Below are 15,002 nucleotides of genomic sequence, written 5' to 3'. Positions count from 1 at the left end.
AAGATGTGGGTGGTCCGCCACACGAGGGGTGTGTGTGTGGGTGTGTGTTCGTGCGGGCAGCCGCCCATTGTTGCAATGCGCGGCAGGATGTGGGTGGTCTGCCACACGAGGGGTGTGTGTGTAAGGCCATTCTTCGGAATGGTGCTTACCCTGGGGCACTTAGTCGGTAATGCGGCTAGTCTGTGTCCTATGGTAAGTATGGCACGCCGTAGCGGTACTAGTCGGTAACGCGGCAAGCATAGTATCGTTATGGCGATGTCACCTTCCCTTCCCTTCCCTTTGTCAAATGCGGGCATATGGTCAGTAACGCGGCCAGTGTATGTTCATATCCTATTCGTATTCCCATGGAATCGGGCGGCATTTTGTCGTTAACATGGCAAGTTGGTGTCATCCGCTAGTGCATATATTGTTTTTTGCATATTGCGGCATTTGATCGTTAATGCGGTCAGAAAAATGTCGTAAATTTGCTTGCATATTACGGCATATGATCGTAACGCGGTCGAAAAAATGTCGTAAATTCGTTTGATTTGACTTGTATTGTTTTTATTGTGTTTGATCCATGCGATACTTGGTTGCTAACGCGGCATGAGTATTTCATGGATCTAAGTTTATATCATATTGTCTTAACGTTTTATTTCATAATATCGTGATTCGTAACTCGAAAAAATGAATATCTGTCTCTCTCTTCCTGCCCCCCCTCTCTCTCTCATGATACACTTCACAACTCTTTCTCTCTCTCTCTCTCTCTCTCTCTCTCTCTCTCTCATGATACACTTCACAACACGATAGATGTGTAGATAAGGATTTCTTTTTTTTTTCTCTTAAAATATACATAATTTCTAATAATTTCTTTTTTCTCCCTCTATTTACTTAAAAATTAAAACAGTACATTATTTTCCTCTTTAGGAACTCACAAAAATATTGAAAATGTCATCTAATATTTCTTCTCTCTATCTGTCACAACTCTCTCTCTTCCTCTCCTCTCTCTCTCTCTCTCTCTCATGATACACTTCACAATTCTCTCTCTCTCTCTCTCTCTCTCATGATACACTTCACAACTCTCTCTCTGTCTCACGATAGGTGTGTAGGAATACAAAACATTATTTTCCTCTCTTTAGGAACTCACAAAACTATTAAAAATGTCATCTAATGTCCCCTCTCTCTCTATTTGTCACACCTCTCTCTCTTCCTCCCCCTCTCTCTCTCTCTCTCTCTCATAATTACCTTCACAACTCTCTCTCTTTCTCTCTCTGTCACAATAGGTGTGTAGATGAGGAGTGCAACATGTATAAGTAATAATGCACTTGTTGCGGTCTCACGTTCGATAATGTATTGCATGATGTTGAGTTCAGTAATATTGTTTGATATTTCGTTTTTGTTTAATCATTGATAAGTAATGATACACTTGTTGCTGATCACGATAGGTGTGTAGATGAGGAGTGCTTTAGGAATACAAAACATTATTTTCCTCTCTTTAGGAACTCACAAAACTATTAAAAATGTCATCTAATGTCCCCTCTCTCTCTATTTGTCACACCTCTCTCTCTTCCTCCCCCCCTCTCTCTCTCTCTCTCATAATACCCTTCACAACTCTCTCTCTTTCTCTCTCTATCACAATAGGTGTGTAGATGAGGAGTGCAACATGTATACACTTGATAAGTAATAATGCACTTGTTGCGGTTGTCTCGCGTTCGATAATGTATTGCATGATGTTGAGTTCAGTAATATTGTTTGATATTTCGTTTTTGTTTAATCATTGATAAGTAATGATACACTTGTTGCTGTTCTCTCACGTTTGATGATGTATTGGATGATGTTGATTTCAGTAAAATTATTTGATATTCCGTTTTTGTTTGAACATTGATAAGTAATGATACACTTGTTGCTGTTCTCTCACGTTTGCTTGATGTTGATTTCAGTAATGTTGTTTAATATTCTATTTTTTTGTGTTTAGTGATATTTGCTAGATTTACGAAGATGACCAACATGCTTTCCCCTGAAGAGCGTAAAATCGTTCTACGAGCAATTTGCATTGAAGCAGTCATCACAGTGTCACAATGTGCTGATGACGTCGTCAAAAAGATCAATGAGTCTGAGATACTCATGCGAGATATGGAAAAATGCACAGCATCGACTTCAAAGCGGAGGCAACGCTGAGTTGCTTGATAGACAAAAGATAGCAGATTTCAACCATCAACATATAACACGAACCATTTTGGGGAGCATGCGTGTAGCATGCAATGATCTTAGAGATGCTGCCCCGCCTGAAGCTAATATGCATCGTCTACAGTTATGGGACGTTGTATGGAGCAAGCAAAGAGCCAAGAGCAAGCGCATGAAGGCGCTGGATGCAGAGTCACTCCCCAAAAGAGTGCGCATTGCCCAGGACGTCGCTGCAATGTCCAGCCAGGCAGATGCGAGTGGGACAGGTGCCATTAATCGTACAATCTACAATTCTATGTGCACACACCTCATTGGCATCCCACACGAGGCTCTGTTCGAAGGGCGAACAATAGGCTCTAGTGTTTTTGGCATAGTAAAAGAGTATACAGTTAAAGGTATATCATTTTTGCCGGAGCACATTACTTTTTGCGGAAAGCACTACAAAGGAGAAGGCAGCGCCAAGTTCGAGAGCTTCCAGGCAGAGCAGGGCATGCAGGTTCTACACCCATCAATTGTCAGGTGTATTGCCTTCACAAAAGAATCTCCTTGGATCACTATTTTTCCATACTATAATGGCGGCTCGCTTGTTGGTGATACTCTTCTGAAGGTCCCCTTCAGATTCAGTGAGTTCACCAAAGCAATTTTCTGTTTGGATCGAGGATGGAGACAACCCCCACCCGATAATATTCCTTTAACAACCATGCCACATATTATGCATGCCCTGGTGGAAGGCCTAGCGGCAGCACATCTGGCAGGAATTGTACATACCGACCTACATCCATTCAATGTAGTGTTGGATTTTACAAAAGAGTTGAAGCCACGCGTAGGTATTATCGATTGGGGGTTACTGTTGAGAGCGCCCAAAAAACGGGTGTCTCTCAATTTTGTATTTGAAGCAGACAAGAACCCTGAGAAGGTGGCACAGGCGGTCTCTTACGCAGACAGAGAGCGAAATAAACGGCCGTGGATAGCCCCGGAACTTTATGATCCGTTTTTGGCAGATGCAGACACTCCTGCATCTGATGTTTTTGCTTTAGGGTATTTATTACAAACTTTATATGACTTTTGGCAGAAAGTACAAGAGTTGTGGATGGACAATAGTTCCTATGACAAAGTTACCATGGATACTATTATTTATAGAGTCAAAAATTGGATGTGACTGCCTAATCGCGATGAGCGAAAATCAATTTTGCAAGTAGTGGAATTTTTTAGATCACTAAATACTGACCCAACGAGGGCACAATGTCCTCTTGTAGAGCTATCGGTGTCATTCACCCTAATTTTGTAATGATACAGTATCAGGAGATTAAGTTTCAAGAATGGCACTTTGTTTCTCTCTTCAAAATTTGATGTGTCCATTGTTTGAAATATTATCTCATTGAGTCTTTGCAATATCTCTCTCCTCTTGTGGTGTTTAAGTTTATGTTTTCTCTTCAAAATTTGATGTGCGCGCATTGTTTGAAGTATTTTTGGAGTCAAGTGGATATTTCTCATTGAGCCCCATGAGGATGAGTAAAGGTTTCCCTCTGTGTACAAATGTCTGTAAGGGAGTGCACAACTCTTCTTCCTATTGAAAACCTTTGAATATTGCTCATTGCATGATCCTTGGATGAGTGAGTCTCTTGGTTTATATCCAATTGTAATTTGGATATATCCCCTTTGGCAATATTCAAAAGACCATCGGGATATATTGGGGGAGGTTGCAACCCTCTCCTTCACTCACTCTCATTGGTCATTTCATGGATTGTTCACTACTGGTTTTGCTTGAATTCAAACCCTTCTAGCAAACACACTTTCATGTATGCTAGCTGAAGGACCGGATCTAATATTTCTCTGGTAGAAAGATCCTTGGTAGTTGGATGCACTATCCTTTGGAGTAATTTTGTTTGCCAGAATCTTTTTAAATTTCAAATGCATGTAAATGTTTCATCACAAACCAAATCCCATAGTTTGGACGAATTTTTTCCTAGTGGCACACTGAGACTTTGACTAAGCATGCCAAAAAGAGTGACGTTTTGTAAGTGGTGTGGTTGATTCTTTATCATCATTTTTTCCCTAGATCTATGTGCTCAAGATGGATAAATTTATTTGGATTTGGCATTGGGGCTCTCATGGGGTATGTATTTGCATGCCTCTCCTAGAGTAAATGCGCATAAGGTAATGGGGATAATGGGTCTGTATACACAATCGACACTATTGTGTGAGGCATCCCTTATGGTCTAGTATCTCTTTTACTTGCGTCCCTTATGGTCATTGATTCTTTATTACTACTTTTGCCACAAATCTATGGGGGGCCTCAAGATGGATTAATTTACTTGGATTTGGCATTGGGGCTTTCATGGGGTCTCTGCATGCCTCTCCTATAGTAAATGTGCATAAGCATTTAGAGGTAATGGCGGGTCATATACATAATCGACACTATCTTCTACACTCTGATCATTGCACATAGTTTGAATAGAGGATTCCTAGCTGTCACATGGTCTAGTTTTGTGTGCGGTGTCCCTTATGGTCTAGTATCTCTTCTATTTACGTCCCTTATGGTTGTTGTACTTGTCATCCCTCTACATGCCTATCAAAACCTAATCTTGATGAGCATCAAAGCACTCCAAGGATTTTAAAGAGTTAGTAGGTTGAAAAATAATAGTAAAAGTAGAAGGTTCTTGTGAACTACTATGTGCTTGAAGTATTTTAAAGAGTTAGTAGGTTGAAAAATAATAGTAAAAGTAGAAGGTTCTTGTGAGGGTTCTTGTGAACTACTATGTGCTTGAAGTGAAGTATCAAAGCACTCCAAGGATTTTAGAAAGTTAGTAGTAAATAATAGTAGAAGTAGTGAATTACTATGTGCTTGAAGTGAAGCTTCTGCTTGTGGAGTTGGTACATATGATTGTGGTGGGAGTTGAGTTTCGTCATTGTGTGAGGGAAACTCTATGCGATCATGATCTTGTACTAATGCTGAGGCTTCTCTTGGTTTACTACTCCCTTCTTTATCTTTATCATCAAAATCTTAAGTCTTAACACTTTCAAACGTATTGAGCCATAACATCAAAATTGGTCTTTTTTGTCTCATATCGAGGCAGGCAACATGAAATCAAATAGGATTATTTTTTTCTCTCCCTTGGCTTAGAGTTATCGATGTATTATTTGATAGAGTAGCAAGGTACCCCTTTAATAATAAGTGGTGCTATTATGGTCTAAGAAGTTTTGGTGCATATCCCTAGCTCTTCTCCACCCCTCTTGTCAGAACCACTCGAGGAGGGTTCCCCTAGGTGGAGGTGTTAGATCTTTCAAGAAATCTAGTTTAAGCATTTCCTCTTCCTTATCATTTGGGATGGTAGAATCATGGAGGCTACAAAGCAACAAGCTTGGAAGTTGGAGATAATAGAATGGGAGGATAGCTTGAAAATGTCTATAAGATTTCTTATAGTAGAATCCCCATGGAAAAAATCCCTGGCCACAAGAGGTTGTGAGTAGTTTGTGGTGTGGTTAATTAGACATTGTAAGTGTTCAGTTTTTAATAGACGTGTGCAGTTCAGATTATGTTCTAGAAAAGAGAGGATTAGTGTTGATGAATAAGGAAGAGTGTAAGGTTTACGAGGGAACTTGTGGAATGTAGGGATACTCATCAATTTCTATAGCTTAAGTCAGTATTTTCTCTAGTCATTCCTCTAGCTCTTTTTTCCTATAGCTTGTTGAGTGTAGGGATAGTAATCAATTTCTATAGCTTGTCTGTATTGCTCTAGTCATTCCTCTAGCTCTTTTTTCCTAGTTGGTTGTCTTTGCTCATTGTGGTGGTGGTTATTTTCTCCCTCAGCTTTGCTATCTCCTTGTCTCATGCCTTGAGCTCTTTTGTTGGTCTATTTCGTCCCTTTGTGCACACTCCTTGAGGTGAACTTCTTCTTGCTCTCTTTGCTTTTTGTAGATCCATTGCATGTATGGCAAGCAATTACTTAAGCAGATCCACCTTGTAAGCTCATGCTCTGAATCACCTTTGTAATTATATTGCTTAATGCGATTGACTTACTGGTCCATAGCCTCGTCTTTAGCCTTGATGGAGCAAGCTTGGAGTGGCAATCCTTGCACGAGCCAATCCTCTCACTATGTTGTGACTACTTAAGAGAAAGAGGGATGAGTGGTCTCGATAAGTAGCAGAGGCTCATATTGCATGGTGGGTACCTTAGCTCTCAAGGACTCTCGATGCCCTAAAACCTTAACTAGATTATGTCATAGATACAGAAAAAGCTAAAAATAAATTGCTATGCATGAGATGATGTTGTTACTCTAAGATTGCCGATGATGTCAAAGGAGTTGTTTTTTTATTACCGATGTGGTGTCGATATTATTGATGGAGTTGGTGTTGCCGATGGTGCCCTTGTTAGGAATCTAGAATATGCAAAAAAATATAAAGCAAAATTTGGGAGGGTTTAAATACGTTCACCTATTTGAAACTAAGAGATAAGTGTTTTTCCTTGAAAAAATAGCTTAGTTGTCCCAAAAAAAGAGCCATTTCCAATTGGAAATAGGTAAGATTGAATGCTAATCGAGGTCCTTGGGAAAAGAGCCATCATTCTTAAAAAAAAATCTAAGACACCTATTTTAAAAGAACCCACACACTTAAAAAAAGAGCTTTATTGCTATTTAAAGAAAATCTATCTTGAAAACAAAAAAAGAGCTTTGTTGCTATTTAAATCGGGCTTTTTTTTTTGAAAAATGACCAGAGAAGCCATTTATTACCGTGTTTGCCATAGGGGCCTTAAGATGGATACATTTATTTGGATTTGGCATTGGGGCTCTCATGGGGTATGCATTTGCATGCCTCCCCTACAATAAATGTGCATAAGCTTCCAAAGGTGATGGGGGGTCAGTATAAAATGGGTCAATATACACAATCGGCACTATCTTCTACACTTTGAGCATTGCACCTAGTTTGCATAGAGGACTCCTAGCTGTCACATGGTATAGTTCTATGTGTGGCATCCCTTATGGTCTAGTATCTCTTTTGCTTGCATTCCTTATGGTCTGATATCTCTTTTCCTTGCGTCCCTTATGGTCGTTGATTCTTTATTACCGGTCGTCTCTTAGCCAAAAAAAAAAAAAACTATCTTTTTTTTTCCCACAAATTTTCTCTTATAATCAAATTAAAACACTCGTTTATGGAAAATATATTTACGTCCCGAAAAAATGTGTTAAAAAAATGCTCTTTTATGGAAAATAAATTATATTCATGTACAGAAATCTCCCGAAAAATGTGTAAAGACATTTGCTACTGATTGTCTCCAACCAGCCTCTCCAGTCTTGTGCTATAATAGCTATGAAAAGGGGAGGTCTCACAGCCTATGAGGGGCTGACAGAGGACCTCCGCCCACCATCCCATGGGCAGGGCATCTGTCTGAAAACACTGGTTCTGTAAATACATACAACATTCAGAGTTCAGCCGATTGTCCCCTACATGGCATGCGTGCATGCATTCATGCATTCATGTGTGGATCTTTGTGGGCATGTTGTGTTTGTATGCCCATGTGTGTGCATATGGGTGCTCATACTTTATGGTTGTGTGCACATGATGGTTATTTTCACATTGGCGAGTGAAGGGATTGTTGCCCCTTTTCTAGTGTGGGCGGGGAGATTGACCCCCCTTTTCCCCTTTCCCAGGTGTGTAAAGACCCCCTAGATGCGCGAACGGGCGGGTAAGACCTCCCAGAGCTTCTCCCCCCTTTCCAAGTGTGTAAAGACCCATACTCTACACCCTCACTTTGTTTAAGACCTCCCCCTTTTGTAGAGCTTCTCACCCTTTCCAAGTGTGTAGAGACCCATAGTCTACACCCTCACTTTGTTTGAGGCCACCTAGTGCGTGCTCCTGATCATGGTAAATTTATGAGGAAAATGCTTTCATCGGCCCAATACGGTTCGATCTCACGACCTCCGTCAACTAGGTAAATTACTCTAACCATTGGGACCATAGGGGACACACAATTTAAGTTATAATGTGTGTCCATCCTTGTTGTGAAAAGCCTTTAGACAACTCCAAAGGGCAAAGGAAAAAAAAGGGAGCCCCATAGAAGTTAAACCTTTTTACTTTCTAAGGTTCTACCTTATGTATATTAGTTAATGACCCCATAGGAGGCATAAATTAATACACACATAGTAATTTGAGTGAAATAGGGCACACATATGAGAATATGTAGCATTTCATACAAGGTTTATAACCACAAACATGTAACATTAAAAATAAGTCAACACACACATCTTACTGACCACTAAATTTAACATATTATTGACTTAGCCAACATGAAAAATATTCTTCATTTGCTAGTAACTTCTCACTATCTCAACACTGTCTTGGAGAATCCTTTGTAATCAAAATAATCGCTTAATATTTCCTTTTTCCATTGAGTAGATCCTTCTACAGTAGTAGCAACTTCACTTGAGTACTGACCAAAAGGTGGCTTGGTCTCCCACTTGAAGGTGGTACAATTACAAGTATAGCCGCAAAGAGCCCGAATGCCATGAGAGGCCTACAAGGGACCTCCACCTTTGTGGTCACAAACCCACATTGCTTAGCTGAACCCCTAAACCCAAATGCCAAAATTTACAAGTATGAAATGAAGAGACTCCAAATTATGGTTTTGGTTTTGGGTTGTGTCCAAATCATAGAGTTTTGGCTCCAATGTTGTAGTTTTCCTTGGCAAGTATAGATATTGTGTCATAGATTTTTGTTCAAAATTCTTTGGCCCATCTTTGGTATAATAAGAAGTTGAAGCTGGATTTAGAAATTTTGTGTACATTCAAACCAATCCTTTTGTCTACGATAGGAAGTAAACTGCAAGAAAGGTTAAGTTGTCCATTTTTATCAAATAAATCTTTTGCCACAGCCCACAAGTAGCTAGTAGAAGAGAAGTTAAGAACCTTACACTGTTCCATAAAAGGCTAGATTCATTAATAATTCATTGACGTAATGCCTTGTGACGCTCAAAGCAAACATGGGAAAGGGATTTGAGGGCACGCATAACTTAACAGTCTAAGCAAGGTTGTTCTTTGATGAGTAGGGAGGAATGAAATCTCCCTGTCTTGTCTCTCATATTCTAACCTGGAATGCCTTGCGTTTGAAACGATGCTCAATCTTGTAGATCAGATACCATATAGTTTGCTTGCGCAGGGGTAATTAAGGGGGATTAGAACTTGATAACACTCATCATTCTTGTAGATAAGATACCATATAGTTTGCTTATGTTTGTTTCCTTGATTTGCATCGAGTTTTAATCCCCCTTAATTACCCCTACTGTTTGTTTCTTGCTTGCATGATCAAGTTTTAATCCACCTTAATTACCCCTACATAAGCAAACTATATGGTATCTTACCTTACAAGAATGATGAGTGTTTCTTGCTTGCATTATGAAGCTCTAATCCCCCTTAATTACCCCTGCATAAAGCAAACTATAGGGCATATTCTGATCTACAAGAATGATGCAAGCAACAAACACTCTTTATGGATCTTTTGTCAAGTATTCATTTATGAGTTTTTAAAAGATCCATTGTTGAAGGGAAGGGATGATGAATCTACACACCACCATCACCATGATGCCAAACTACTTAGGGAGGTGCTCTATTAACCATAACCATCAGCGCCTATCATTCATTACCTTTGCAGCATTGAGGCCTCATCATCATCTCCATCTCTTGCTTCTTACGCTTCCTACAGTAGGCCTTCTAATCATTACACTGCAACACTGTTAAGATACCCGGGAGGCCTCATAATCATCATCATCTTGCAATATCAAGAGGATTAACTAGGCTCTAATCAGTAAGGCCCCATAAGCATCATCAATTAGTGCAACAATTAAGCACAAAACCTGCAGGATAGGGGCCTCAGAAGAATCATCCGAAGGAGGCTAGCAGATAGCAGGCGCAATGGTGGCTGTTGGAAGTGGGGGTGGTGCTGCATGGGGCCATTATAATCATCATAATTTGATGCAGAGAGTTGGAGGGAATGGCCATGAAATGGAGGCATCGACGAGCAGCAATGATTCCAGCACGAGGAGGAGCTCGCAGATCGTGTTCTTCGATTTGGAGACGACGATGGCGTCGGGAGGCGGGGACAAGCCGAAGCTGCTGGAGTTTGGGGCGGTGGTGCTGGCCGCCCAAGGCCTCCGCGAGCTGCAGGTCTATTCCACACTTGTCCGTCAGCCGGGCGTCTTCTCCATGAGCTCCAAGTTCAACCTCGCCCATCACTGCATCCTCGAGTTGCCCTCCTTCGACGACATTGCGGATCGGATCTTCGACATGCTCCATGGTAACCCATAATTCCCAATAATTCCTTTCCATAATAATTTATAACATATGATTGTTGTATAGTTTGACATATTATAAGCAATGATTATAAATTAGTGTTGTATACCCTTTGCTTTGGCTAGGCTAGGTGTGAACCTAAGCAATGACCCAAGCGTGAAAAATTATTCTTCCTTTTCAAATTTCAAAGTCCAAAATTCTCCCTTTCTCTCTGGCCCTCTTTCTCCCTCTCGTTTAGCCACATGCAAAGAGGAGTAAGTTATGTTTAATACAGAGCAGATAATTTGACATATTATTGAGGGCTTGTAAGCTTGTACTGTATTGTTGAAGCGTGTGGAGTCACACAATGTATTAAAAGGCTTCTACTATGAAATTAGGAGGATATTGTGAAGAGAGAGAGAGAGAGAGAGAGAGAGAGGCTTGAATGGACGATGCACAATCATGAATGGTCTTGTGAAAGGGGAGGGAGAGGGCTTGAATGGCCTATAGATCCATGCACAATCATGAATGGTCTTGAGCCAAACCAATAGTACTTAAAAGAGAGAAAAGAGAAAAGCAATAGTATTTTTCAAAAAAGAGAGAAGATAACACTCTATTAGTCAATCAGTGAGATCCTACACCTAGGAGTTACATCAAAAGTTGAAGGTTGAGGGGTTGATTGGCTTTGGTTGGCATAACTCATGGGTAAGGGCTTTTCCATCATGAAGGATTGCCCATTTAGCGAGTTCGGTATTGCACATGGTGAGAGAGAGAGAGAGATGGTCTACTTAGGATTCCCTCCATAGATGTGCATTCTTGAGAAAACATAAGAAAGAGGTTATTTCGACCCTGTAGATCTAGGACCCCATCACTAATAGAAATGACACCTTTTCCATCATTAAGAGTGGAGACCACAAGGGTGTGTCTAGAATGATGATTTATGAGGACTTCCTCCATACCACTTCTAATCCTTAGTCTTCATTGCTGCTACGACCACTAATCCTTAGTCTTCATTATTGTAATGACTAAATGTTGCAAGCTATGGAAAGGTTCCATGATAGAAGAGATTTGGATGTGTTTTTTTAATAAGCATGACATGGAATTTTATGTGAAAATTCCAAAATCCAGGCAAATATATATTTAGGGTGATAGGATGTAATTAATATTATTAAGGTGTGAAAGGTAATGTAGATTTATGGGGAAAAAAAAACAGGTCGAATATGGGCGGGCCACAATATAATCAAGTTTGATATGGTGTGCATACGCGATGCATTCGCTGCGGCAAGGCGGCCACCCCCGGAGCCCGTGGGTGTGATCGACACATTGCCATTGCTGAGAGACACTTTTGGATTCAGAGCAGGAAACCTCAAGGTTAACTAACTAACCCCCAATAATTAACGTGCATGAATCAAAGGTCTAAATAAAGGTTTAAAATAATTGAGTGCCTGAGATTAAAAGGTTTAAAATAATTGAGTGCCTAAGGTTCGCCTTTGCAGATGGCCTCTCTCGCTAGATATTGCGGCCTTGGGAAGCAAAAACACAGGTATAAAAAAAAATGAGGAGATACATATCCACTTGTGCTTTGCTTGGAATTTTTCTAAATCAAAATACCTTTCTTGCAACCTCAACAGAAGCCTTGCAGATGTGAGATTGAATGTGGAAGTGCTCAAGCATTGTGCAACCATATTATTCTTGGTGAGTTTTTTTTATATCATAAGGGAAATCAAGTATACATCCTACTAAATCATATAATAGTGTAAAAATCATCCTTGAAATACACCTTTCTAAACATAATACAAGTGTAAACGTATCTCACCCTTATATTGAAAATTTGTTTTAGTTTGTAGGTTGTTTTTTTTCTTCAAGATATTAATACTCTATACATGCTTTAAAACTTTAATTATTTTTACAGCTGGTTATGCTCATGCATAATTATTTATACAATTGGTTATGCATGACTCGTGCATCATCACACTAGAATTTCACAAACAAACATGACATTTTCATAACAAATGCAAGAATAAGTATGCTGAATGGCCATAAATCTCAATCAATTCTTATATTCATAGCATACTTCTCGATATTCATAGCATACTTCTCGATGTTCTTTTACTTCTTACATTTTTGTAGCAAAAGTGTTTCTTAATATGCTAATAATGCACAGGAATCAAAGTTTCCCCTTGTTCTAGCAATGCCAAAACAACCACCCACAAGGAGTGCATCAAGATTCCTAAAAGGGGGTGGTGCTATTGTGCGAAGCCCACCTATGGCAAAATATGGAGCTAGATGGGACAAGGTTGGTGCATTATTCATACTAAGAAGCTTAATCAAACATAATGGTAGGGGTGGGGTGACACAACCCATACATTCCTCCTCCTAGCCAATGTGTGGGGGTTTATGTGTAAAGGCCTTGAATGTCGTGTATATAGAAGTTTTTCTACTTTTACCATTGTTCTTACATAATTTCTAGAGTATAATTTTGGATTTTTTCTCAAATGATATGGTCGCCATTTCATTCTCTTGTTCACTAGGTTTTGCAAAAACCAAAGTTCCGGATAGGCACAGAGATGAAAAGAACTTCTTTGGTGAGACCCACCATGACACCCACCACCACTGGCTCCTCTGCTGCCATGAGGAGACAACCTCAACTACCTCCATATCTAAGGGGAAGGCCACGACCCTTTGCATTATCTAGCCTTGTGCATTAAGGCCTCAGCACTATTGATTCCTTTTTGTGGTGAAAATTGTTCATGACTACCTTCTGTACCATGCGCCATATCCTTTCAAAGGATTGGGACAAGTTGTCATGTGTCTAATCTTGTTATTGTACCATGAGAGTGGTCGATTCATTTTTAGACAAATAAAATTTCTCTCTCTCTCTCTCTCTCTCTCTCTCTCTCTCTCTCTCTCTCTCTCACACACACACACACACACACACACACACACACACATTTGAGTAGATGTGCGTACATATGGCACAGACACACATACAAATTATGTGCATTTCATGTGCTTTTTAGCTTCATGTATGTATACTTGCTTCTATATATATATATCTTTGTCTACAATATTTTCTACTTGTTATTGTACCATGAGAGTGGTCGATTCATTTTTGAACAAATAAAATTTCTCTCTCTCTCTCTCTCTCTCTCTCTCTCTCTCTCTCTCTCTCTCTCTCTCTCACACACACACACACACACACACACACACACACACATTTGAGTAGAGTACATATGGCCCACACACACATACAAATTATGTGCATTTCATGTGCTTTTTAGCTTCATGTATGTATACTTGCTTCTATATATATCTTTGTCTACAATATTTTCTTAAGTGAGATTTAGGAGACTTGTGTATAAAAAGGCATCAAGTCTAAGATTTTACCTATAATAACATCTTGCAATGGTCACTAAGGTACATTAGCATATGAAGTCATGAAAGGCTAACACAAACAGTATTGCGAGTTGAGTAGATAGTGCACTTGAGAAGGTCTGCCAAAAAAAGATTTCCTTGAAAAAAAGAATTTATCTTTCTTCAAGACGTAGTATTTTCGGCAATCTCACAAATCAGCATAAATGTGTAGGTCTACATTGCATTAATCCTTACAAATTCTTAAATTTTTTTATAAAAAGTGTTTGATTTCTGTGAATTAAGTTTGTAAACAAAATTTCTTAGCATATTGGCTCCAATAATGGTCTTTAGACTACATGATGGTTCAACCGATGTTTTGGTCTTCCTTTGTCCGCAAACTAGGTTTTTAGTTATGTTTGACACATGAAGGACACATGAAGAACATTAGCAAGATACTTTATATTGCCATCCTGCATAGACAAAGGGACTAATATGGTATGGTGTATCATCAATATTTCTGATAATCTTCTTTTTCTAAATTTCTAAATTCTTTAAACCACTCACCATGGTTGGTCATGTGGTTAGAAGCACCCAAATCAATATACCCATAAATCTCTCGAATTTGGTGCATTTGCAGTCGTTGAAACTAAGCATATGTTGTATCACAAAATATTGCTTACTTTTACCTTTAACATGCTTACTTGATGATGCATAGTTTCCTTGCTACAACTTCCCACTTTTTATGTCATTCTACTTTGTATAGCAGTCCTTTGCTATATGCCTTAGTTTTAATAGCACAGAGGCTATGATATTTCTAGTTTGATTTCTTTGCCATTCATCTCGGCCTCTTTTGGTTCCCCCTACCTCTAGAGTGACCTCTTTCACCTATTTGTAAAATGAAATCATGTTGTTGTTGTCCATGATTCATGTTGTTGTTGTTTTTAGTAGAAGAGATTTTCCTCTTTACCTCTTAGTAGAAGAGATTTGCCTCTTGCCTCTATTTATGTCTATGTAAAAGTTGTGCTCCTGTATATTATCGGAGGATGTCAGAGGATGATTTATTTCCGACATGCATCTCCTCACTAATCAAAATGGCTACAAGATCCTAAAAATTAGGATATTTTTCTCGACATTCATCTCTTGATTAGGAGCTTGGAGAGCATGTGCCATCTTGATTGTACTTCAAAATGTAATGTGTTTACCACACTTCAGCAAATCCCACT

General features: G+C 39.4%; 1 protein-coding gene across 1 annotated transcript; it reads left to right on the top strand.

Annotated features, from left to right (window-relative positions):
* Positions 1-9,746: 9,746 nt before the first annotated feature.
* LOC147604497 (protein NEN4-like) lies at positions 9,747-13,226 on the top strand. Its single transcript, XM_086794809.1, has 6 exons — positions 9,747-10,450; positions 11,639-11,796; positions 11,922-11,968; positions 12,057-12,120; positions 12,590-12,721; positions 12,957-13,226. The coding sequence occupies exons 1-6, from the start codon at positions 10,069-10,071 to the stop codon at positions 13,131-13,133; spliced, it is 960 nt and encodes a 319-aa protein (XP_086650935.1). The 5' UTR covers positions 9,747-10,068; the 3' UTR covers positions 13,134-13,226.
* Positions 13,227-15,002: the final 1,776 nt, after the last annotated feature.

The sequence above is a fragment of the Cibotium barometz genome, chromosome 61 (genome assembly GCF_041138505.1).
Source record: "Cibotium barometz isolate CiBa-2024 chromosome 61, ASM4113850v1, whole genome shotgun sequence".
NCBI classification, from domain to species: domain Eukaryota; kingdom Viridiplantae; phylum Streptophyta; class Polypodiopsida; order Cyatheales; family Cibotiaceae; genus Cibotium; species Cibotium barometz.
This window is presented reverse-complemented; position numbering and strand designations above follow the sequence as displayed.